Source organism: Protopterus annectens, chromosome 5.part0 (genome assembly GCF_019279795.1).
Source record: "Protopterus annectens isolate FY-2018-M chromosome 5.part0, PAN1.0, whole genome shotgun sequence".
NCBI lineage: Eukaryota > Metazoa > Chordata > Ceratodontiformes > Protopteridae > Protopterus > Protopterus annectens.
This window is the reverse complement of record NC_056735.1, coordinates 18,838,915-18,865,595: the sequence shown is the minus strand read 5'-3', so window position 1 is coordinate 18,865,595 and position 26,681 is coordinate 18,838,915. Positions and strand designations below refer to the sequence as shown.

Below are 26,681 nucleotides of genomic sequence, written 5' to 3'. Positions count from 1 at the left end.
GGATGAGACTTGTTTTTGTGCCTCTGCCCATTGATGTTTTGGCAGGTTTGGCCAACCGTTTGCCCTTGGCAGGGTATGGAAGTGAAACTTGTAGCCTTGTGACACTGTCTAGGACCCATTTATCCTGGGTTATTATATGCCAATTTTGAGAAAAAAGTGCTAGTTTTCCCCCCAAGGGTGCTGCCAGAAGATAAGAGCTTGGTGCAGGCAGGGGTAAGTCATTGGCACTGTTTCCGGTATGGCTGTGATTTGTCTTCTCCACTTTTGGAGGTAGAATCACCCCACTGTTTAGACCTGTACGAATCTTGGGACTGGGATCTGCCCCTTTGTGGTCTGTCTGATACTGGAAAGGACCAATTCTTTGTAGGCCAGTGTCTGCTAAATCTAGGTGGCTGTACCTGTAAGAAATCCTTAACCGTTTGTATAGATTTAGCTTTGTCCTCCATTTTCTTTAACACCTCTTCTGCTTTAACACCAAACAAAGTATCATGCTGTAATGGAGCATCTAATAATTTTGCTTTGACATGTTCAGGCAGATTTTGTTCCTTTAACCAAGCATGCCTCCTGATGACAGAACCCGTAACAGCGGCCCTGCAGGAGGCCTCCAAAGAATCAAAGCCACATTGCAAAGTATGCTTTCCAACTTGTTCAGCTGCATGCAATAAATCCTGCTATTCTTTGTTTTCTGCACATTCAGAATTTATCAACATTTTCTGTTTAAGCAGTGACATAATATATTGCTGATATTTGAGCATATGAAACTGACAATTTAAAGCTCTTATAGCCAAGGCAGCAGAAGTGTAAATCTTTTTTCCCCATCTGTCTTATGCCCTAGAATCCCTGTCTGAGGGGGTAGGGTTTTTGCAGCGGAAGCCTTGACCCCTTTGGGACCCTGAGAGATTGTTTCTGGGTCAGCAGCAGGGTTTTTGAAAATGAATTTATGAGAGTCAGGAACCCTGTAGTATCTGTCTGGCTTAAAAGGAGCTGGAGGTAAGGAGTCAGGGGTCAGACTGGACTCTGAAAATACATCTTCTACAATGTCTAACACAGGTGGAATAGCTAGGGGCCTGTGTTGTGGTTGTAAAAGGAAGTCTGAGCCTTTTCTTAGATTCTGAAAAATCTTGGCTCTCCCAGTGAAAATGTTCCCTCATGGTATGCAAGGTTTTCCCAAAAGAGTAATCCTCAGGAAGAGAGGCTGAAGGGATAGATTCTTCAGCATTAGAATCCTCATAGGAAGGAATTGAGTATTCCTGATTAGAAGAGGAATCAGATGAAATGGAAACCTGATCTGAAGATTCATATTCTGTCTCTTGCCTAGGCCTTTTATCAGGAGGGGGATGGGAACCCCTGATCAAAGTACTTAGGTCTTCAGCCATTTTGAGCATCTGCTTTTTGGGCGTGGAGGCCTGTCCATGAGGCTGTTGTACTTATTTCTTTGTCTTTAAAGGTGCTTTAGTCTTTGCCTTTGAAGCTGAAATCGTTTTAATGTATAATTGAGTAGGTCTTAAAACACCCTCAGAAGCGGATGCCTGCTCAGCGGCTCCGGACCCATCTGAGCGAATAGTCTCCGAAGATCCAATACTTTGATCTTACAGTGGACTAGTCAACTCCACGTGGGAGTCGGTAGCAGCCTGCGGGTCTAAAGTAGCGGGTGTCAGGGGCTGAGAAGACGCCTCACTGAGAACCGGCAACTGGCTTAGAAGAAGCCTCGTCGGTTTTGGACCTCGGATGCTTGTCCTTTTCTTTTTCTTTGCGTTTCTTGTCAATTCCGGTAGTCAGATGGCTATCCGATGACATTGTATAATTAAACCTTCTGCCAAATTGGTGTAATGCAAAATCGTACCGACGCTTAATAGTGCGTTGGTTAAATCTAGCACAAAACAGACAACTAGAAACGTTGTGGTCAGGGCCTAGGCAAGGAATACAGTAAGAATGAAAAGTCCTTATGAGGTATTTGTTTCCCACAAGAAATACAACTATTACGTTTTTCTGCCATCGGTCTGGAGCAAGAAAAAAAGTTTCCCCAATGGGGTACTTAGCTTTTGAAGACGACTTCGGATCTGAAATTCAAACACGAAAATCTCAGGAGTCGGCCGACCAGCACTTGCGAACTGCTTATGTTTCGGGCACCACACGGCAAGAAAGACTGAAGAAAATGGTGTCGGCTGCATCTTTTATACCCCTGGCGCTCTGACGTCAGGGAAGAGGCGACAGCAACCAACGACGGACCTAGACTTTGGAATTCAGGCCGACTGAGGGTAGCCTGCCAGCAGGATAACCCAAGTGTAATGACTGCAACAGTGAAACACGAAGAACATCAGGAAATATGGCTATCAACGTTTTGCTCTCCACTCTTGCAGTATACCAAGTTACTTAAATCAATTAAATCCTTACTTCAAGAACAAGATCCAAGTTTATAAATCAGAAGCCACGGTGGCGCAGCAGTAGCATTGTTGCCTCACAGCAAGAGGTTCTCCTGTTCGATTCTCGGCTGGAGTGCCTTATGTGTGGACTCTGTATGTCCTCCCTGCGGCTGAGTGGCATTCGAAAGACATGTGTGAATGGACATGCCTTCGCTGAAGGTTGGGCGTCGGGCTGGAAACTCAGCAACATAAAATCTACTGGCAATCATTAGCAGACCCAGAGTTCCGCTGTGGCGACCCTTAACCGGGAAAAGCCGAAAAGACAAACTATATATTTTTTCTAAATGACTAAAATACTGAACTGTATTTCATGTACATGTCTGTATAACAGCAACTTTTCGCCATGGGTCTCCTCTATAACTGTACTTGAACTAGTGTAATTTAACTCAGCAAATAAAGTAAAATAAACAACGAATACACTATCATATGTACAGATGAGCTACACCTGATGTACGACACTGATCTGAAAAAGAGGGGTAACATCACAATGTTAATATCAGAAATACGTTACCTCTACTCATTCTTACCTGCCTCAAGCATGGGAGAAAATTCATCCGCTCTCTCCTGGAACACTCGGTTGGCATCTTCTGGTTTCATTGCGACTTCTTTAGTCTGCACTAGCACCAAGCCTTTGCCAGTCATCTGCACAAGAGACATAAAATAACATTTTACACTACACCGAGCTGAACTCCCCCCACTGATATTTAGCACAGTTTTCGTTCACTCAGTAGCATCAGCAAACAGCTCAGCCTGCCTGAGGGCGGAATTTGGCTGATCAGGTGTGCATGCCTGTAATAAAAAGCACACAAACAGTACATTCAGACCATTTTGTAAATACTTGAACGGGGGAGATGAATCAAACAATAAGTACTACAGGATGATAACAGATACTACAATTCAAGACCCAGACAGCACCAAAGCCACATCTTTCATGCTAGCATTTACTTCCCACAAACTCTTTGTGAACATTGTAAGATTAAATATTTCTCAATGACGGAAATTGCTTAGTCCTAGAATGAGCATCTAGCTTGTAATACTCTGCATATTACAATGCAATATAGTTTTATTACACTAGGGAAGTGTTGCTACACAATATCTAGCTCAGTAAATTCTCAGGGGTCAAGGCCAATACCAAGGGCCTCTGGCTTACCAAGTTTGCGGATGAGTGTATATTGGGAACCCTCAAAAATTCCCCCCATGACACTAACATCCTGCAAGAGGGTCTAACATGCATGACTGGTGCTAAAGCCATGAATTAAACCTCAATGCAAATAAGTGCATTACAATGGCTTTTGGGAAAAAGTCTACCCAGGAAAATTATAAGATATATCCAACAGCTGACCTAGGAACATATCTAGACAGTAATCAGGCCTTTGACCAACACATAGCCAAGGTAGTAAAAAAAATCATGCGATGTTGCCCAACTTATAAGCAAGGGTATGACAGCCATGTCTAAGGAAGGTATAGTACCACCCTACTTGTCCCTTTATCAGACCCATCACTGAGTACAATGCCCCCTTCAGCATGTACCTGACTAGGCATATGTAACAGTTGAAACACCCACAGAGGTTCCTTACCCAGAGAATCCAGGTTACTAACACACTGTCCTATACAGAAAGCCTTAGAGCCCTTTCTCTATACTTGGTCTCCTAAAGGTTGTTGAGAGGTGATCTATGTCTGGCATATAAAGCGTTTTTAGATCCAGCCCTGATGGAGCTTTTGCACACATCCACAAAATGAACAACATCAGAAACAACAGATCCAGGGATATGACCGTTGCTTCCAACATTAATAGAACATGTTGGCGAGACATATATGCGACTCAAAGGATCCCCATGCTCTGGAATAAGCTCCCCATCCATGTGAAGCGAAGTCCATCCCTAACCCTATTCAGACATAAGCTTGACCATTGGATGGGAAATCGCATATTCATCCCCAGGCTGGCTCCCATATCTCTTATAGACAGAAGCAGACAGTAAAATCCCCTAACTAAAATACTACCCCTCCCACATAACTTTTTAGCACCCCAATAAGATGTACATGTTACCAGGGAATGCAACTGGGTTGGGCTGTGTGGTTAGGCTTACAAAGGGCCTGTTGGTCATTAGCCTAGTAAATACGTATGAACCTGTGAAGAGACAGGATGTGCACCAAGATGCTCCAAGGAGGTAAAAAAAAATGTACCCAAACTTATGGCACTACCAACCCCCCAAAACACACACATGTGAAGTTCTGTTCATGGCCGAGATGCCCTCGATATGGAGTTTGTATGCCCTATAACACGGGATCTTTTTTTTTAAACAAAAGTTTAGTTTTCTCGCATAACCCAAATACATGCTGACGCATGAAAAGGAGTCCCATAAACCGCCCAGTGTCAGTTGTATGTGCACATGTACGCATTCATGCTCTGCAACAGAAAAGACGTGGTTCTCTACCTCATACCCAGTACAGGCTGCAACTCTTCAGCAAACAAGAACAAGATAAATATGTAGGACAAAAAATGAATCATTACTTTTAGAACTATTGCCTTACAAGGAAAGGCTGAGCTGCTGTATCCACTCTTCTCATAATTAGCAATAAACCTTAAGACTGTCCGTTGGGGTAGTAGGCATCGAGCACCTTCCCCATTTTTATTACGGTACTGATAGGCAAAGCTAAACTCACCTTCAACAGGCCTGCAATAGCACAATCTTTCCATTACATTTTCTAACTTGTGCTACAATATCTTATGGGTTTGTTGCCTTTTCTTCTCTACATTAGTGTTTTAGATCTTAGCCCACATGGTCCACAACTCTCAACTCCTTGCTTTCAAAAGTTTCTACAGCAGGGCCAGTTGATCCTCAAATAGGAACAGTGGGCATCTGTATGGAAAAGCTATCCAAACATGAACTAGAACTTTCCACAGTTGCTAACAACCTGTCAACTTGGTGCAGCAATCAGAAAGTACAGTTGTGTACACTTACATAAATGTAGATGTTTGAGTGTATTCACCGTTGCAGTCATCACACTTTGGTATTCGGGCAAACTGAGGGCTACCTGCAGGCAGATAACCAGAGTCTTGGGATTTCTGCGTCGGATGCTGTCACCTCTTCCACGACGTCAGGTCAGGGGTATAAAAAATGCCGCCGACTCCATTACATCAGTTTTTCTTGCCCCAGATGTCAGGAGCCCCCATAATAGGAAGCAATCACATGGTGTTGAACACCTCCAGTAGAAAGTAAATACCATTGCCATAAGATATGGCCAAAAAACGGGATAGGTAGAAAGTATAGAAAAGATAGGGGGCTGGAGGGATGGTAACCAGGACTGCAATGGTGAATGCACTCGAACATCTACATTTATGGTAAGTGTACACAACTGTACTATGTTCTTAGCTGTTTCACTGTTGCAGTAATCACACTTGGGTTGATTCCCAAAGCTGAAGAAGGGTGGAGGCAGTCAAGAGGTATTAGGGCTGGCTAGCAGGCCTTGTAAGACTGCTGTGGCAAATCCAGCTCTGGATTTAGAAAATATAGATAAGTGGTAATGCTTGGTGAAGGTATGTACAGAACTCCAGGTTGCAGCTTCCAGGATGCCCCTGGTAGGGACTCTCCTGAGAAATGCTGTAGAGGCTGAGGTAGCCCTAGTGGAATGAGGTCTGATCCCCTGTGAGGTAGATTTTCCATGGTGTTTGTAGCAAAAATGGATGCAATGTGCTATCCATTTTGGAATTCAGGCCGACTGAGGGCAACCTGCCAGCAGGATTACCCAAATGTAATGACTGCAACAGTGAAACATGAAGAACATCCTGAGCTGTCTCTGTGCGCGTCCAAGGAGTGCAGGATCCTTTCCCCTTTATTCTGAGGATTAGGAAAAAAATGTTGGTAATGGATTGGTTTAAAGCCACACTGGATACCACCTTGGCCATAAATGATGGGTTAGTCCTGAGGGAAACCCTGTCCACATGGAAGATAATGAAGGGCTCCACAGCCATAAGGGCCTGTATCTCAGACACTCTTCTTGCTGAAGTGATGGCTAGAAGTAAGGCTGTTTTCCAAGAGAAGAATTTTAACTCTGCTGTAGCAGCAGGCTCAAAAGAGGGGGGGGGGGAATGAGCTTCTCTAGTACAAAGTTAAGGTCCCAGGCAGGAGTGGGAGCTCTCTCTGGGGGGTCTTAAATTGTTAGCTCCCATCTGGAACTGTTTGATCAGAGGGTGAGAGAAGAGGGGTGGGCTCAGTATTGTAATGAGCCGAGATGGCAGAGGCATGAATCTTAATTGATGAGAAGGACAGGCCTTTGTGGAGCAGCTCTGCTAGATAATCTAGGATTTAATGTAAGATGGGCACGGCTGTGTCCATTCCTTGAGACTGGCTCCAAGAACAGTATCTTTTCCACTTTTCTGAACAGGATTTCTTAGTACTAGGCCTCCTGGCCTCAAGGATAACATCCAGCACCTGTCTGCTGAGGGTTGCTGGTGATGTATTCAGGGAATAAGCAAGGCTGCCAGGTTCAGGGTTTGCAGCTGAGGATATGAAATCTGTCCCTCCTGCTGGGACAGCAGAGAGGGGGTCTGCTGTAGTTGCCAGGGTGGCACTGCTGTCAGACTGCGTAGGAGTGGGTACCAGTGCTGGCGTGGCCAGTCTGGTGCAATAAGGATTGTCCTTGGCCTGTCTTGTTTGATATTGAGTAGTACTTTTGAAAGGAGGGGCAGAGGGGGAAAGGCATAGATTGAGAGGTTTCCCATGTAAAGGATAGGGCATCCACTTTCCATGCTTGGGTGTAAGGAACTCTGGTGCAAAAATTGCTCAGTCAATGGTTTTAGGGGGAAGCAAAGAGGTCCACTTCTCGTGTCCCCCCCATCTGTGTATTAGAAGTTTGAATGAGCTGGGTTCAAGTTTCCACTCGTGTGGGTCCAAAAGATTTCTGCTCAAGTCTGCCAGTGAATTTTGTTTGCCTGCCAAGAATTGAGCTTGCAGGTGCACTTGATTGCTCAAGCCTGTGTTCCACAGAGCCATGGCTAACCTGCAGAGTGGGTAGGAATAAATCCCCCCTGCTTGTTTATGTACTACATAACTGTGGTGTTGTCTGTCTTTATCAAGAGTTGTCCTGGAAGGATAAGGTATTTGAAGGCTGTCAGTGCATTCTGTACAGCTAACATTTCTTTTTGATTGATATGCAGGTGAATTTGTCCTGGGCTCCATTTGCCTGCCATGTGAGCCCCCCATGCATAGTCTGATGCATCTGTTGTCAGGGCTTGGGTGGCGGGGGTTAAGTGAAAGGGAGTCCCTTGATGTGGTTGCAAGCTTCTGCCCACCAAAGGAACTCTGTCCTTATGCAATGAATGATAGGAAGCACTGTAGTTTCCTCATATGCAGTCTTGCATATGGAATTAGTAGAATGCATAAGGCCATGAACTCTAGGGTTTGCAGTATTTTTCTTGCAGATAGCTGGGTTTTGGTGGCCAGTAGTTTGTAGTAATCTGTCAAACCTGCTTTTCTAGAGTGAGGAATGACATCTGGGGAGCTGTGTTCAAGCTTGCTCCCGTAAATACAATCTTTTGGTTGGGTACCAGATGTGCTTTCTTTTCATTGATGGTATACCCCAGAGAAGTTAGGAGTCGCTTTACAAACATCAGGTGCTGAAGTAGCAATTCTTGACTGTCCGCCTGAATCAGTCCAAGTATGGGTAATTTAAATATTTCTCTGCCTGCAGTATGCAATGGCTGGAGCCAGGCACTTTGTGAATACCCTGGGCACAGTAGATAAGCCACACGGAAGTGTAAAGAACTGATAGTGCATAGAGCCTGCCCTGAAATGTGGATATTTCCTGCAAGACTCCCTTATGTGGATGTGCAGATAAGCTTCTTTTAAGTCTAGGGTAACTAGCCAGGAGTCCTTGGCTAGCACAGGAAGCAGCTGCTGGAGTGCAAGCATTTTGAAGTTTGGTACCACCAGGAAGGAGTTAAGAGTTGACAGATCCAGAATACGGCACCAAGAGTTTTCTTTTCTGGGCACCAGGAACAGTCTGGAGTAGAAACCCTGTCCCCTTTGCTCTGTTGGAACAGGCTGAATAGCCCTGATACTGAGAAGAGAAAGTACTTACTTTTGGGCCTCTGCCCACTGGTTTGGAGGATGGTCTGGCAATCCGCTTGGGGATGGCAGTGAGTGGAAGTAGAATCTGTATCCCTGGGATACAATGTTTAAAACCCATCGGTCCTGGGTAATATACTCCCAGTTTTTTGCATGCAGGGCGAGTTTTCCTCCTAGGGGTGCAAGTACTTGAGCACGGCTGGGAAGGATGAAGAACAAGTCATTGTGAACTTTTTCCATAAGGGGGTGGCTTACCACTCCCTGTTTTTGAGGAGGGATTACTCCATTGTTTAGATCTGTGCATACCCTGAGACTGTAGCCTTTGGGGTCTGTTGTCCCTGGGTTTGGATTGAGGTGGTCTGGGAGGGACTGGAAAGGACCAGTTTTTTGAAGGCCAATGCCTACTGAATCTAGGTGGCTGTACCTGTAAGAAATCTTTAACAGTTTGCATAGATTTAGCTTTTTCCTCCATTTTTTTTAAGAACTTCTTCTGCTTTTGAGCCAAACAAACATTCTTGGTTTAATGGAGCATCTAGTAATTTTGCTTTGACATGGTCTGGCAAGATTTGTTCCTTCAACCAAGCATGCCTTCTCAGAACAGACCCAGTGACAGCAGCCCTGCAAGATGCTTCTAAGGCATCAAAACCACACTGCAAAGTAGGTTTATCAATTTGGTTTGCCGAATGCATTAACTCTTGTAAGTTTTTATTTTATGCACAATCAGGAATCAACAACATTTTCTGTTTAATTAGTTCCATAATATGCTGCTGGTACTTGAACATGTGAAACTGACAATTTAAAGCCCTGATGGCAAGAGTTGCAGAGGTATACACCTTCTTACCCCATCTGTCTAAAGCCTTAGAATCCCTGTCCGAAGGGGTAGGGTTTTTGGCTGTAGTAGCCTTAATACCTTTAAGTTCCTGGGAAATAGTCTCTGGATCCACAGTGGGATTTTTAAAGAGAAATTTGTGAGAGTCAGGTACACTGTAGTACCTGTCAGGCTTTCTAGGAGCTGGTGGTAAAGTACCAGGACTGGATTCCATGAAGACATCATCTACAATATCCAGGATGGGGTATTAGCTAGAGGCCTACGCTGAGGCAAGTCTAAAAATTCCCAGAGTCTCTTTTTGGACTGTGGATAGCCCTGGCATTCCCAGTGGAAATGCTCTCTTAGGGTATATGCAAGGTTTCACTGAAAGAAAAGTCCTCTGCGGGGGAGGCAGAGGGAATGGAATCCTCTGCATCAGAGTCCTCATAGGTAGATAAGGGTATGTCCTGGTAATCACAGGGGTCAGAGTTATCGGACTCGTGGTCTGCAGAATCAGAAGGAAAATCAATTCTTTGTCTTTTAGAGGGGGAAGGCTGGCTTCCCCCTAATTAAAGTAACAAGGTCTTCAGCCATTCTAAGCCTTTGTTTCTGTGGCATGGGAGCTTAGGAATGCGCTTTGGTCATCGGTTTCCTACGCGTAGTGTGAACTCTGAGCTGAGAAATTTGGTAGTTTTAGTCATTAACATAGTAGTCTGTTTAATATGAACATCAGAAGGTCTGAATACACCATCAGAAGCCGGCGCCTGCACAGCGGCTAAGGACCCATCCAAGGTAGAGACATCCCCAGGTTCCATAGTCGAAGAAGCATCTCGTGGCATACCGGACTCCGAATAGGTCTCAGCAGAGGCCTGCGAATCTGTAGAAGCAGATAACAGGAGCTGCAAAAGCACCTCACTGAGTACCGGCGGACTGGCGACTAGCTTAACGGAAGCGTTGTCGGCAGTTTTGGACCTATGCGGTCTGTCTCTTTCTTTATCCTTGTGTTTTTTCAGAAGATCGGTAGTTGGATGGCTTATCAAAGCCATTTCTGAATACGGTGAATGGAAGCAAAAGAATTTAGTGACAAAAATAGCCTGACGAATAGTTCGGGCATTGAACAAGGCACAAAACCGACTGCGAGGGACGTCGTGGTCTGGAACTAAACAGGTGATGCAGTAAGAATGAAAATCTCTGCGAGGTATTTGCTTTCCACAGGCAAGATAATTGTTAACTTTTTCTGACATTGGTTAAAGCAAGAAAAAAGGATCCCCAACGGGGTACTTGGCTTTAGAAGACTTCAGGTTTGAAACTCGAAAAACGAAAATTTCAGGAAGTGGCCGACCGCCACTTGCGAAGTGCTTCTGCTTTGGGTTCCCGCGCGGCAAGAAAAGCTGATGTAACGCCGTCGGCTGCATGTTTTATGCCCCTGACGTCATGGAAGAGGCGACAGCATTGGATGCAGAAATCCCAAGACTCTGGTATTCGGGCCGACTAAGGGCTACTTACAGGCAGATAACCCAAGTGTGATGACTGCAACAGTGAAACACGAAGAACATCCATAAAGGCCGGTTAGAATGTTTCAAGCCAGTTGTCCACTGGATAGAAATGTTTCCCACTTCTACAACCAAGATTCAAAGAATAATCTCAGTGCCCACTTTACAGATTCAGGAGAAAGGATTGAAATAAAGAAAAAGTTGTCCTAAAGGAAATGCAGGACAGTTAACTACCATCCTGATCCTGAAGCCTCACCTAGGTTCATAGGAACTTACTAAGCTAATGGATCATTGAGGATCTTCAGATGTCTAGCCGTGCATCCCCAGTAGGTTTCTAGCCCCAAGTACAAATAACTCAGACCCTTTACAATATTAGTGCGAATAACCCCAGGGGCAGGCAGACGTTTACATGTCGTCTTTGTTCATAAGGGACAAGGGTGCCAAAGCATGGGTGAACTTTGCACTTCCCTTCCAAGGGTAATCTGAATGAATGGATGGGAAGACTACTCCAGAGAAGCAGTATTCTTTGCGAGACCTACATCCCTCCAGCATGTTCTATTTGAGTTGCAGCAGGTGTTCCGTCACTACTAGACTTGTGGATGTGTAGTAGATATGAAGAGATGGGGTCAGTAGTGGATCTGTAAGCACAGGAAAGATCACCACCCTAGTAGCCTGCAAGATAATGAAAAAAGGACACAGCTTTGAGATGATCAGTTTAGCTTTTGTGATTTATGCCTTTAATTTCCTTAGTTAGAAAGCATTGTGGTTGCTCTAGTTCTGCCAGGTGTTTGGACAGGTACATAAAGAATACTAAATGACTGGCCTAATGAGTACATACCCTTAGCAATAAAGTACTCAAATGAGAAACAAAGGAAAAAAAATGGCAGCTCATTTGACTACATGGGTGCTCAGGTCACTCACCACTGAGTCAATTATCAGACATGTGCTCCTGACGTGATAGTTGCAGGGGACATCGGGGAAACAATTATACATTTTTGCCACTTAGTTTTAAGCCATGGCTTTAACACAACAGCTATTTGGAAAAGACTGGATAGTTTATGATGGTACTAAGTTTACAGTCATCAACAAACTTTTCCAGCCAAAAGACCTTAACATTAGCTTTGACCTCCGAGACGTAGATGCCAAAAAGGACCAGCCCAAGGACCGAACCCTGGGTTACACCATTAAATGACATGACTTTTGGAGAAGGTAGATCCCATCCACCTTCTCAAAGTTCCAGTGTTCTACTTATGAGCCAAGTTTACTATCCAACTAATGACACACGGATTTACATTTAGTCAGATAAGTTAATCAATGATGTCCATGTGGGGGAAGGAGTCAAACACCTTTTCAAGAGCAGATGAGAAGTGTAGTTTTTGTGACTTTGTAAAATATAGAAAGGTTTGTACATCTGCCCTCACTTATTACTTTAGAAACCTTTTTGTAGAAGCTGACCAAACTAAAATGGCAGGGTGGCAAGGTCTACCCTGGGGGGGGTGCCTGATTTTCTCCCCGGGCCGAAAATTGGTCTTATCCCAGCCAGACTTTCCTGGTAAACAAATGTAAAATAAAATAAATAAACTGACTTTGGTCCAGAGTTTGTAGGCTGCCACTCTCATTTATAATTCCATAAATGACCTTTTCCACAGCCTTACAGATGAGGCTGGTCAGGCTTATAGGTCTATAGCTGCCCAGGTCAGTTGACACACCACCTTTGTGCAGGAGGATGACTGTTGCAGTTCTCCATTCTTCAGTATCGGCCTCCAATCAAGATTAGTACCAGAAGAGCCTTTGCAGGGGGATTTGACAGGTACGGTCTGTTTCAGACTGACCAGTCAGCATCCTGGTATGTTATCAGGCCCCATAGTAGCAGTGTTTGCAGCCTTGGATAGTGCTTTGAGGGTGTGTGTAGCAATATACTTGATCTAGGAATGCAGTGGGGTGGGGGGCTACTAGATATAGAGCTAAATTAACATATTAGCATACTGGCTATATTCTCAAGATTAGAGTATAGGATTTCATTTACTATTAGTTTTTTGCAGTTTTAAACATTTCTCAGGTTTGAGGTTTCTAACAGTTAAAGGCAGCTAATTACGTTTTGCCTGGGCGGCTATTTTTACCTCATATCTAGCTCTGGGGCAGCCACGGTGGTGCAGCGGTTAGTGTTGTCACCTCACAGCAAGAGGTTCTCCAGTTCGATCCTTGTCTGGGGTGCCTTCTGTGCGGAGTCTGCATGTCTTCCCTGTGGTCACGTGGGTTTCCTCCCAAATCCCAAAGACATGCTGTAGGTGGATTGAACACTCTAAATTGGCCCTAGGCATGTGTGTGTGCCTTCTGTGGAAGGTTGGGCACTGGGCTGGCATCTCGACACTGTAAAACTCCACTGCCAATCATGAGCGGACAGGTGATCTGCTGTGGCGACCCCTAACCGGGAAAAGCTGAAAGAAGAAGAAGATCTAGCTCTGAATAATTTGATCAGGGACTGGAGTTCCACATTAGGTTTGGTAAAATCATTTTTGGCATTTGGAGGGTTACAATTATTTTTTATATGCCATGAACTTTTTTCTTTTATTGTACAGCCCATTTATATTTGGGTTCCACTACAGGGGATTATTTTTAAAATTTGGCACTGCATTTTGGAAGGGGACAAATGCTTCTCTGCATCTATTTACATGCACGTAGAATTTGGAGGTAAAGGATTTCACTTTCGTAGAGTTGCTATCAGGGTAGAAAGGAATGTTGAACTAAAGCCAGGTCGCCACTCAGTTTTATTGCATTAGCTTTTACCATAATCTCTGAATACCAAGTTACTGCAGGATGCTTCCAGCTTAAGGTGAATATGACATATTTATGGTCCAATTTGACTAGGGAGAATATTATGACAGATAGGGAACAGAGCTGTCCTATACTGGTGAGAACCAAGTCCAGCATGCTGTCTCCCCTAATAGGTTTGCGGACTAACTGGTAAAGTGAGTTTGTATTTATAAAGTCCAGAAATATCTGCACATACTTTTTAGGTCCTCTTATCTACTCATAAAGGACTACAAAAAGTTAATGGCAATAAGTAACCCAAGAAAATAATTTACACACCTGATAAACATATTAGTCAACTAATTAGAGGACCCTTTTCAGTAATAATCCAGGTAAACAAGTATAGTCAAGGAAGTAAAACTTTTGGAACATGATATGGCAGTAACACAGTAATATTAACCAATTGGTCGTCAGCAATGAAATTTCCATGCATAACTGCATACTCAACACCATTTACATATTTGCAAAGAAACAATTCCATGTACCTAGTAAAACTCATGGAAACATATGGGAAACATTAAAAGGTAATATAGCAGTAACAGACTACATCAGTACTTGAGAATAAAGAAGCAAATAAGAGTACAGAGAGCATATATTGGATTAGCAGAGTTCAAGCTGTACTGCATGCTTACATTTCAGGTAACTGAGCAAGCAACATACAAAGAAATACTGGTATCTATCCATCAATTTTCAAAACCACCTGTCCTGGTGAAAGCCAGTGTAGTATCAAACCTGAGAGAGTAGACCAGATTCCCAGTAAAAGTCAATTGTTTCCAGTCGATTCTATGAATCTCCAAGTGTTCTCAGACAAGATGAAAAAACAATTCCTCCGTCGTGTCCTGGTTCATCCTCCTAGTGCCCTGTGTATGGCATACCACCCATGGGAGATTCCAAGGAACATTCAATGTGCCCACATCACCTAGAAGTCATGCTCTCAACATGGAGAGGCAGAGCCTTACTCAGAGCCCTCTAGGTTTACAAAGTTCCTCATTGTTATCATGAGCAATGAATCCAGCTACCCCTGCACTGCAACCTCATTTCTGCAGTTATATCCAAAATATCATCCTCTTGGCTACAACCCAAAGTTAATGACTACAGGTGAGGATGGGGACACAGACTGGTAAACTGCAATATTTAAAGGACCAAGCTCTAGTTTTTTTCAGCAAACTCCGTCACAACAGCTGCAGTACTGCTGCTTCACCATCAGATGGTTACTCTCCCAATCTCCTCCACCTTTACTTGTGAACAAGATCCCTAGAGACTTGAATTCTTACACCTTGGTAAGCCACTTCTCCCTGACCAGCAAAAAGCAATCAACTCTATTCTAATTAAGGGCCCCGACCTCCAACTTGGAAATACCGATTTTCATCCCATCCACTCCACACATGGCAGTGAATCCCTAATGCGTGCTGGATACCAGACACTGAACATTACATCATCTGTAGAGAAAGTACAGTTGTGTAAAATATTGCCATAATAGCAGACATCCTTTTCACTGGTGCAGTATTCATCACCTCTGGGATCTCTAGCCAAAGATAGCCCAACGCCCAGCCACTACACCAAAACTTTTATTACCTGGCAATCCAATACATCAAATGTATGCTCCCCGCGCTAGAGTAGGGCATAAAGGTGAGGTACGTATGCTCTCAATCCAGAAATGAAGTGTTCCAAGAGAACCAGGAACCCAGGAAGGCAAGAAAGAAAAGATCTCCTGGCAAAAAAGAAAATAATATCCACAGTAAAAGAATAAACAGTGGAAAACACTCACAAGTGGGTGGTTATACAGGTTGGATGACCTCCTGAGTTTGTCTGGAATAGCTTATCTTCCCAGTTCTTGCCTAGGAGGTCAATTTAGATCAGAGGATCTTGTGCAAGTAGATCTTCAAAGTAGTACTGAATCTAGTCCTTAGATCATAGTCTTAAGAAATTAAAATCCGAACAAATAACACACAGACCTCAAACCTTTAAAACTCTTTACTGGTAAACGAGTGCTGCTTAGATGAGTGAATAGATATGGTTTACAGCTCTGAATTTACTGTACAAAAAGTGGGCGTGTACAAGTTAAGCACCTCCCAATGGACAGAGGAGGTGGGCTCAACCTTTATTCTGAATGACCACTATGTCATGGGAGGCTTGTCCTGTTGTGCATGAAGATGGAGTTTCATAGGAATCCATTTTCATTATGTAGTTCACTTAAAAATACAAATACACATCATCGCACGCAATTCAAACCAGAATAAAATAATGAAACATTGACATATTTACAAACCTAATTCTTTTTCATCTTATTTTCAAAAGATCCATTACAGATATACAAGCTATTAATTAAAATTTATTAAAATTAAAGCATAAAAAATTTAAAAAACAGATCTTGAATGTGAGCCCATCTAAGATATGCTGCACTTTGGGGATACCTTTGTCAGATTTACCAACAATCCGCCCTGCATAATTTGCAAATATATGAGCAATAAGGACAATTTCTACTGTCCTAACAACCACAAGTTCTTTAGCTCAGACCTCTTGGGCAACTGCAATTCAGAAGGGGTGCTATGCAAAGTACAGTGTTCCAAATGCCAGGTGTTTTACATTGGGAAGACAATTAACAAGCTCAAAACAAGGACTGCCAAAGATTACTATGATATTCGCTACTTAATGCTCCAACCGCCTAGGTATCCATGCCCAGAATAAGAAAAGCCATAACATTCTAATTTCCACAGTCTTGATCAAGTTCCAGAAGCTCCTCTCAATGGCAACACCAATGACCAACTTGAGAAAAGGGAACTCAGCTGGCAAATTGGGCTGCAAGGCAGAAAGTCTCCAGGTCTAAACATGGCTGAATCACTTATTCCCATCCTGAATCTTCACAAGCTCGACCACAAAAAATGTCACCAAATCCCTGAAACAGCAACAAAGATTGCGGCTGGCTGGTTCCCTGGACATGCGAAGGAAGGACCTTAGAACTGGCCAGCAGCCTAGAAGGCATATCAGTAGACACAGAAATCACAGCTGGAACAGATAAAGGGCATTTGTACAAGAACTTGCAGGCATCTAGCACCTCAGAACCGGTCAGACTTCTTAGAGACAGCAAAAGGTTTTGGGGAGTCCCCCTGTAATAACTCATAATACCTTTTCTGGACATCGGATGCTTGGGAGAAATCCCACATAAAAAATTCCATCACATGCAGGAACGATGTCTCTAAAAGATAGTTCCTCCAAAGGAGTAACCGGACAGACAGATTCCTCTTCCTCCAACCCAAAGTCTAAAGGAGAAGGCAACTGAGAGAAGTCAATCAAAGAGTCAGCATCAGAGTCAGTATCCTCATCTGAGGACTCACGGTCTATTGCCCTTTCACAGGTACAGGACCAAGGAGGTGTAGGAACCAAATGGCGTCAATGCTGCCAAAGCAATGAACAAAGACTTGAGTGAAGTGCTGCCATTCCCTTTGTGGATCCCTTACCGCCAACACCACACGTTTAGTTTTCTGTCTTTTCTTCAATGGGACATACCCTGACAAAACATGGTGGTTGTTCAGACCCCTGCCTTGATTCGATCAAGGTGCCTGGCACCTCTTCCCTAACAAGGATCCGACGAATCCTTTTCAGTATCTTGGAGATAATAAAACCATAGTTCCCCCTCAACATCCACAGCAGATGTTTGCAAGGTATCAGAGGACATGACAGAAGCAGGTTTCATGCCACCTTCTGAGAAGGTCACAAAAGAAGAAATCGATGGCAAGAATGGATTGTCCTCTACGTTCTCACGAACCACAAGAGAGAAGTCTGATGGAGGATGGACAGCAGCAGGCTCAGGCCTAGATTTCTTGGCCACCTTCTTAAGCGGTGGCTATACCTTGGGGCAAGTGGCTTCTGCCATGGTACCCTGGGCAAACAACTTGAGATGCTGGTTCTAAACATAAATGGAAAAGAAAGAAAGACTGGTACACAAAATCTTAGGTACAAAAGCCAGACAGATGGAACAGAGTGTGGTCATAAGATGCACCTAAGCGAAACAGGCATCCATTGTGGTGGTCCTTATGGGGAATCTGCCTCCCACACTGACACTTCCCTTTCTTTGATGGCATGTAACCCTCTGAAAAATATAAGAAAGAAAAAAACTTCCAACAGAATACTTACCTTGAAGACATATGCTCAGTATAACAAGTAATGTGAAGGGCGCTCAGACCAATGTACGATAATGGCATTCAGATTGACAGTAATGAAGTTCTGGATTGACAGCATACATACATCACCTTTATGCCCTATGACTGTGTAGGGAGCATGTGTCTGATATGTGATATGTGATGCCCCTAAGTAATAAAGGCTTTGGTATACTGGCCAGACTTTGAACTATTCTTGGCTGGAGATACCACAGGTGATGAATACTGCAACTGTGATGCAGAAGGACATCAAAGATGCCACTGCCATCCTTATATCCCCAAAATGGATGGGCTTCAGACCTTAGCCGCTCCTTGCTAACCTATCCACAAAAATCACAGACCAAACAGAAGAGTAGACAAGAAGCTTTGTTAAGCCCACTTTGAATGTATCGGTCTTAACATGAAATGTGGACAACACTCGCTCGATTGCAAGGATCGGGTGGCATGGTACAGCAACCCTGGGGCCTCACACCACTAACACTTTCCATAACATAGGTCAGGATACATTCCCACATGCCTTCTCCAAATCCACAAAACACATGTAGACAGAAATGCCAACCCCTACAATATATGTGCAAGTTCAGAATTTAACCACTGTTCCACAAGTGGGAAAGAATCCACACTGTTCCTCCCGAATAAAAGGTTCAGATTCCTGGAAAAAGTCACATCTCCAGCACTCTGACATATGTGAAGGCTGAGTGCAATGTCTCTAATTGGAAGATGCCCTCCTGACCCACTGTGACAAGGCTGCAGATATGGATGAGATGTGACTGGAAAACATTCTAGACATTGCTGGGGTTTTGTGGCTCACACTTTTTCAATGCACAGAAGCATGGGACAATACTTTGAGTGTTAGTCTACAAAAAAGTGATAATTGGGTGGTACACAACACAATACACATCAAACATCCCTTCCAAGTCTTGACTAGAGTCATTTACAGGGAAGGAGGGTGGGTATGCTGACAATGAAGGACCCGTCCATGGAGATCTAATAGTGGGTATGCTGACAACGATGGGCCTGCTCATGGAGATCTAATGTTATGATAAGTAAACAACTTCTGTATCAAAGACGAGGAGCTCTAACAACAATTAGGACAGAGTCCCAATCTTATCTGACTAGATGGTCCTCCTTATGGGAACATACTCCTAATGACTGTGACCCTGAAGGAAAACCTAGGCCTAGAGATCACATCCAGCTGGTAACATCTTGCAAAAGTATTCAGCAAATCCAGTGTGGCTGCTCTGCTACACAAATATCCCAAGATTTTTTTTTTTAATGTCTGTATTTGCCTGTAGTTTTGTAGAGTCAGACAACCATTTTAACAAGGTGATTTTATACACAATGAAGATCAATTTCTTTTTGCAAGAAAACAAACTGAGAAATTTTCTGACAGATATAGTTCCATCCATGTAAGTGAGCTGCCTGTGAGTACCTAAGCAATATAGCAAGGAACGCCCTCTGTTACAATAATCTGGGAAGAGCAGACAAGTGGATCAGTTTTGCAAGGACTCCATTACCTTATGAGAGACCAAGTAAGGGGAACAAAGCCTGCAATTCAGATGGCAGAAGTGATGGCCACCAAGAAAAAGTGTTTCAAGACATACTTTAAAACCACTCAAGTCACTGGCTCATATAGAGGAAAAAATCAATCTTTCAAAAAATAGATAAAAGCCATGGAAGGAAAAGATCCTTAATTGGAGGACACAAGAAAATAACATTTCTTAAGAAAAGCCTAACACACCTCAAGGGATACCAAAGGTGAAAAATTTGAACTCTGGTGAAAACCTGAAAGGCTGTTAGATTAATCTTAATGGAGAAATTGCTCAAGCCAGTGTCAAAAATTTGTAACAAATGGCCTAAAATGTCTGGTACAGGAATAGTAAAAGGGTCCAACACCCTGCACTAGTCAATATGAAAACATGTGACCACTTATTTGATACATTTCCTGGTATTCATTTTCTGGACAGATAGAACCAGAAAAGTACAGTTGTGTACCCTTACCATAAATGTAGATGTTCGAGTGTATTCACTGTTGCAGTCATCACATTTGGGTTTTCTGCTTGCAATAGCCCTCGGTCAGCCTGATTAACAAAGTCTTGGGTCCTGCGTCGGTTGCTGTCCCTTCTTCCGTGACATCAGGTCGTCAGGGGTATAAAACATGCAGCCGATGCCATTACATCAGTTTTTCTTGCCAGAGATGTCAGGTGCCCCCCTAAAGAGAAGCAATTAAATTTATAAATATACAAGGTTATACCTCCAACAAAAAAGCAAATGCACCAAAAAGCTTTTGAGCATAATAAAGGAGAGTAGAGGTATAGCCAAAAGAAGTAAGGGGGCTGGAGGGAGGGTAACCAGGACTGCAACAGTGAATACACTCGAACATCTACATTTATGGTAAGCGTACACAACTGTACTATGTTCTTCGTGTTTCACTGTTGCAGTGATCAACATTTGGGTAGATTCCCAAAGCTAAGGATGGGAGGAGGAATTTAGATAGCATTAGGACCAACTACAAGGCCATGCAAGACTGCAGTGGCAAAGCCAGCTCTGGATTTAGAGAAAACTGGCAGATGGTAATGCTTGGTGAAAGTATGTACAGAACTCCAGGTAGCAGCTTCTAGGATGTCCCTGGTAGGGACGCCTCTGAGAAAGGCTGTAGAGGTAAATGCAGCCCTGGTTGAGTGGGATCTGATCCTCTGTAGGATAGGTTTTCCATGATACTTGTAGCAGAAATTAATACAATGGCCTATCCATTTGGAAATTGTTTGCTTTGAAATAGCCTTCCCCTCTACCCCTGCAGCAAATGTCACCAGCAGTTGTTCAGATTTCCTTTGAGGTATATTTGTCCAAGTAGAATTTAAGTTGTCTGTGCACATCTAATGCATGCAGTATCCGTTCCCCTTTGTTCTGTGGATTAGGAAAGAAGGTTGGCAAATGAATGGACTGATTACGGGCCACACTGGATACCACCTTGGGCATGAAGGAGGGATTGGTCCTGAGGGACACCCTGTCCGCATGAAAGATGATGAAAGGCTCCACTGCCATGAGGGCCTGTAATTCAGATACCCTTCTTGTTGAAGTGATTGCTAAAAGAAAAGCAGTTTTCCAAGAAAGGAATTTTAAGTCTGCGGTAGCAGCTGGCTTGAAAGGGGGAAGAGTGAGTTTCTCCAATACAAAGTTAAGGTCCCAGGCTGCAGTTGGAGCTCTCCTGGGCGGTCATAAATTTTTGGCCCCTCTGAGGAACTGCTTGAGCAGTGGATGAGGGAAGAGGGGAGGTTCTGGGTCATAATGAGCTGAAATGGCTGAGGCGTGAATTTTGATGGAGGAGAAAGACAGGCCCTTGTGAAGCATCTCAGTTAAGTATTGTAAAATATGAGGTAAATTGGGCACTGCTGTGCTCATCCCTTGAGACTGGTTGCAGGCACAGAATCTCTTCCATTTTTCAGCATAGGATTTTCTAGTACTAGGCTTCCTTGCCTCTAAAATCATATCCATCACTGGTTTACTGAGGGATGGTAAAGGCGAGATTAGGTAATTAGCCAGGCTGCTAGGTTGTGTTTGAAGCGGAGGGTGCAGAATCTGGTTCTCCTGCTGAGACAATAGGGAAGGAGTCCTGGGCAGGTGCCATGGGGCCAACAGTGACACTACGCAAGAGAGGGTACCAGTGTTGGCATGGCCAGTCAGGTGCAATCAAAATTGTCCTTGGTTTGTCCTGTTTGATCTTTAGTAATACTTTGGAGAGCAGAGGCATAGGAGGAAATGCATAAACTGATGGGTTTTTCCAACTGAAGGACAGAGCCTCCACTTTCCAAGCTTGTTTGTGGGGAGTCCATGTGCAAAACATGTACAATTGATAGTTCAGGGGGGAAGCAAACAGGTCTATATCTGGGCTTCCCCATTTGCTTATCAACATGTTGAAAATCCTTGGTTCCAGTTTCCACTCATGTGGGTCCATGAGATTTCTGCTTAGTTTGTCTGCCAGTGTATTTAGTTTTCCTGGCAGGAATTGAGCTTGTAGATGCACTTGGTAGCTCAGGGCTGTGTTCCACAATGCCATGGCTAGTCTGCAGAGGGGGTAAGAACGTGTACCCTCCTGCTTGTTTATGTACCACATAACAGTGGTGTTGTCCATCCTTACCATTAACTGTCGTGGAAGAATGTGGTCCTTAAAGGCTGTTAAATCATTCTGTACATCTAACATTTCTTTTTGTTTGATATGCAGGTGCATTTGACTTGGGTTCCATTTGCCCTGAATGCACTTCCCTGCCAGGTGTGCCCCCCATGCATAGACTGATGAGTCTGTTAGGGTTTGGGAGGCAGGGGGTAGTGTGAATGGTAGTCCCTTGTTTTGGTGGCAGGCCTCTGCCCACCAAAGGAACTCTAGGGCATAGGCAAGGTATGACAGGAATCATTGCTTCTAGATCCTGAGAATGTTGACACCATAGGCTTTTTAGATACCACTGTAGTTTCCTCATATGCAGTCTTGCATATGGAATTAGAAGAATGCAGGAGGCCATGAACCCCAAGGCTTGTAGTATTTGCCTTGCAGATAGAGTTTTTGTGGCCACTTGTTTGAAGTAGTGTATCAAATGAATTTGTTTCTCTGGCATGAGGAAAGCCATCTGGGAAGTTGTATTCAAGCTTACTCCCAGGAATAAAATTTGTTGACAGGGTACCAGGTGTGATTTCTTTTCGTTTATGGTGAACCCCAGACAAGTTAGCACCCTTTGTACAAAGGCCAGATGATTCAAAAGTATGTCCTGTTTTTCTGCCTGAATTAGACAATTGTCCAGGTATGGGTATATTTGAATACTTCTTTGCCTGCAAAATGCAATGACTGGAGCTAGGCACTTTGTGAATAACCTAGGTGCAGTAGATAAGCCAAAGGGCAGTGCAGAGAACTGACAGGGCGTGTAGCCTGCTTTGAAGCGTAGGTATCTTCTGCAAGATTCCCTGATTGGGATGTGCAGGTATGCTTCCTTTAAATCTAGTGTTGCCAACCAGGCATCTTTGCCTAGTATAGGGAGCAACTGGTGAAGAGTCAGCATCTTGAATTTTGGAATCACTAAAAAGGTGTTTAGAGTAGACAGGCCCAGGATAGGATGCCATGAATTCTCTTTTCTGGGTACCAGGAAAAGTCTCTAGTAGAAACCTTGCCCCTTTTCTTCTTCTGGTACCAATTGAATAGCCCCCATGCTTGAGAGAGAAAGTACTTGTTTTGGGACCTCTGCTCATTGATTTGGGGGTAAATCTGGCCACCTGCTTGGAGTTGGTAACAAATGGAACTGAAATCTGTATCCCTGGGACATATTTAAAACCCATTTGTCCTGGGTAATGAGTTCCCAGTTCTTTGCATGAAGAGCAATCTTTCCCCCAAAGGGGCAGTCAGTTGAGAAGTGCTTGGCAGTTTTAAAAGGAAGTCATGAGAGAAGTTTTATTACTCTTAGATTTGGAAATGGAGACCCCCACTACTTAGTTCTGTGCATCCCCTGGGACTGAAGCCTGGGAGCTCTGCTGGATCTGGGTTTGGACTGAGAAGGTCTGGAAGAGGCAGGAAAGGACCAATTCTTGGAAGGCCAATGCCTACTAAACCTTGGAGGTTGTACTTGTAAAAAATCTTCAAGTTTGCATAGATTTAGCTTTTTCCTCCATCTTTTTAAGAACTTCTTCTGCCTTGTTGCCAAACAGGCGGTCCTGGTTTAAGGGAGCATCCAGTAATTTCGCTTTAACATGATCTGGCAAGGATTGTTCCTTAAGCCAAGCATGCCCTCTAAGTACAGACCCAGTTACAGCAGCCCTGCAAGATGCCTCTAGTGAATCAAAACCACATTGCAAAGTATGTTTTCCAACTTGTTCAGCTGAATTAAGTATCATTCTGCATTTTCTTGCTGCCTTTAGCTAATTCTGCCTAAAACACTTATTTTCTAGAGTTTCTGTGATTTTAAAAAGCTTGTTTCAGCTACTTATTGTACTGCCTGCACTTTAACAAAGTTATTTTTGTGTTTAAATTACCTGTTTAACTGTTGTAGGCTACACACTCATGTGTGATGGCCATTTCAGTGCATTTAGTGTTTTTTTTTTATTATTGTATCTGCTTTATTTTTTGGAAAAAAAATACTTGTTTTCCCAACTTTCTAAGCTAGTATAGTCCAGTTTTCAGGTTAGTGCTGTATTCAGGGCTGTGTTACAAGTTTCTGTGTTTGCCCATACTTTACTTGGATAGAAGGACGTTTCTCCGTTCATTGTGAGAAAGGCAGCTTTGAGCAGCCTATCTGTCCCTGGGGGAGTGGTTTCAGCCCAGAAACTAGTAGTTTATTGGCCATTTGGGGCTAATTTCTATCTCTTATTTTCCTGCTATAAAACCAGCATTTGCAAGATTTTTGTGCTAGTATACAGCTCAACAAACTCCTGCCTGGTGCCCTGCAGAGTTCTACAGCAGCAGAGAGACAAAAGAGAGACTTTGGAGTGATTAAGTATAATTTTTCTGCATTTTCTTGCTGCCTTTAGCTAATTCCACCTAAAACGCTGATTTTCTAGAGTTTCTGTGATTTAAAAAGCTTGTTTCAGCTACATATTGTACTAATTTTACTGCCTGCACTTAGTCATTTTTGTGTTTAAATTACCTGTTTAACTGTTGTAGGCTACACACTCAAGTGTGAAAGCCATTCCTGTGCATTTGAAGTGTTTTTTTTTTTTTATTGTATCTGCTTTATTTTCTGAAAAAAAAAAAACAAAAAAAAAAAAACACTCGTTTTCCCCGCCTTTCTAAGCTAGTATAGTACAGTTTTCAGGTTAGTGCTGAATTCAGGGCTGTGTTACAAGTTTCTGTGTTTTCCCATACCTAACTTGGATAGAAGGAAGGTTCTCTGCTCAATGTGAGAGAGGGAGCTTTGAGCAGCCTATCTGTCCCTGGAGGAGTGGTTTCAGCCCGGAAATTAGTTGTTTATTGCCCATTTTGAGCTAATTTGTATCTCTTTCATTTCCCTGCTATAAAACTCGCATTTGCAAGGTTTTGCTCGCCAGGCAGTGCTGGTTAGCCAGGGTATAACTATTCCCAGCTCCACAAAGTCTACTCTTCAATGTTTCCCTTGGAATTAGAGAAACTTTCAACTTAAGCACTGAAACCATTCACTTCTCATCCTGGTACTTGCTCAAAACTCATAGCAAGCACTAATAAACCTTAGCACTAGACCCTTCTATACTGTAGAGAAGGACACGGCTCTCTATTCGACCTTACCAGCCAATCAGTAAAACAGTTCACTATACCTTTCCAGGCATGTCCAAAGGGCAGTTTCAGGTGTACTCTCCAGTCTAACTGGTGAACCTGGGCATTTTGAAGTAATGTTACAATTGCCTCGTGTACACAGACAACCCTCTCCTCCTTCCACCAAACACTAATACATGCAAGAGATGCAATTATACAGCCAAACTGGAGGCTGAACTCTCTCAACCAAAGACTGGACCAGGCAGTCGAGAAGAAGGGAATTGCTTGCATCACACCACCAGTCTCACATAGACCTATGAAACCAGCACCGGCAAAAAATACACATAAATACACGAAAACATACTCGGAGGCTCTAAATAAAAATCTGCAAAAGCAACAGAGACCTCCAAAGCAGACATCCAAGCAACCTACACCCCCCCCAACACAAACCATGAAACACATACTTCACAAAACCAGTGTGCCACACAATCACAGCCCTAAGGCAAAATAACATACCCAACACATTAGTAATAGGTGACCTATAGTCAGGCAAACTGACGTCTCACTCACTAGACTGAACAAGGAGAAGGTTACTGTTAGCTGCCTGTCAGTTGCTAGGATCCGCCACATAACACAAGCACTCAGGTCACTCCAGAACAAGTACAAATATGACTCTGTCATTGCCCATGTGGTGTGAATGACCTGAGCCGTTCCTCCCTGGACTACATGAAGAGAGACACGGAGGAGCTCTCTGATCACATAGCCCAGGCCAGTATGACCCTGACCCTGGGTAGCATCCTGCCCTCACAAAGAATGATACCACGGTATAGAGACAAAATGATCAGTTTCAACAATTGGCTAAGCTTCTGGTGTCATTCAAAGGGGATCCAGTGTCTGTCCGCCTGGGATGACATGCTCAACAAGCTACGCTGCTTCGCTAGAGATGGCTTGCACCTGTCACCCTTAGGCTTTCAAATACTGGCCAAGGTTCTTGCCACCCCAATAGTGCCTTTTGTAGGCAAGGCTCAAAAGACAAACCCACCGCCGTAAATAGCACAAGTAACAAAAAACTGAGGGTAATGCTACTCAATGCCAGAAGTCTAAACCTCAAAATGCACGCACTCGAGGCACTCCTCAGTATGGAGAAAATTGATATATGTGCAGTAACAGAAGCCTGGTTTAAGGGTCCAGAGAGCACCCCAGCACTACCAGGCTACAACTCATACCATACGTTTCGGCCAGAAAACCTTGACCGAAATACAAAAGGCGGGGGAGTATCCATATTCATCAAGGATACCCACACCTCCATGTTAGTGGCACAGTACGATGCTTCAGAGATCATTCATGTGCAACTAACAGGGAAAACTGCTATTCAAATTATAGCTTGCTACAGATCACCCACCATGTCCCAGGACCCCCAATCCACATTCCTGGAAACAAAGGTCCTACCAAATGCCCTGATATTGGGTGATTTCAATTACCCAAACATTAACTGGGAGAACTACAAGTACAAACTCACTTGCCCAACATTTCCTAGAATTTACAAACTCAAGTGCCCTGGATCAACTGGTCAACACCCCCACCAGAGGTGACAACATATTGGACCTGGTCAACCCCTCGCTGGTTAGATCTGACCATAAACTAATCATTCTGGATATCCACATTCCACCACCACCCCCGGTCAAAGAAATCACTGAAAAACCTTTCAAAAGCAAAT

General features: G+C 43.6%; 1 protein-coding gene across 1 annotated transcript in view; it reads right to left on the bottom strand.

Moving 5' to 3' along the window:
• The window catches only part of RP2 (RP2 activator of ARL3 GTPase), a 499,618-nt gene that overhangs the window by 128,175 nt on the left and 344,762 nt on the right, over nucleotides 1-26,681 (bottom strand). The window contains exon 3 of the mRNA XM_044072074.1: nucleotides 2,951-3,065. Within this exon, the coding sequence (XP_043928009.1) occupies nucleotides 2,951-3,065 (115 nt within the window). The remainder of the gene's footprint in view (nucleotides 1-2,950; nucleotides 3,066-26,681) is intronic.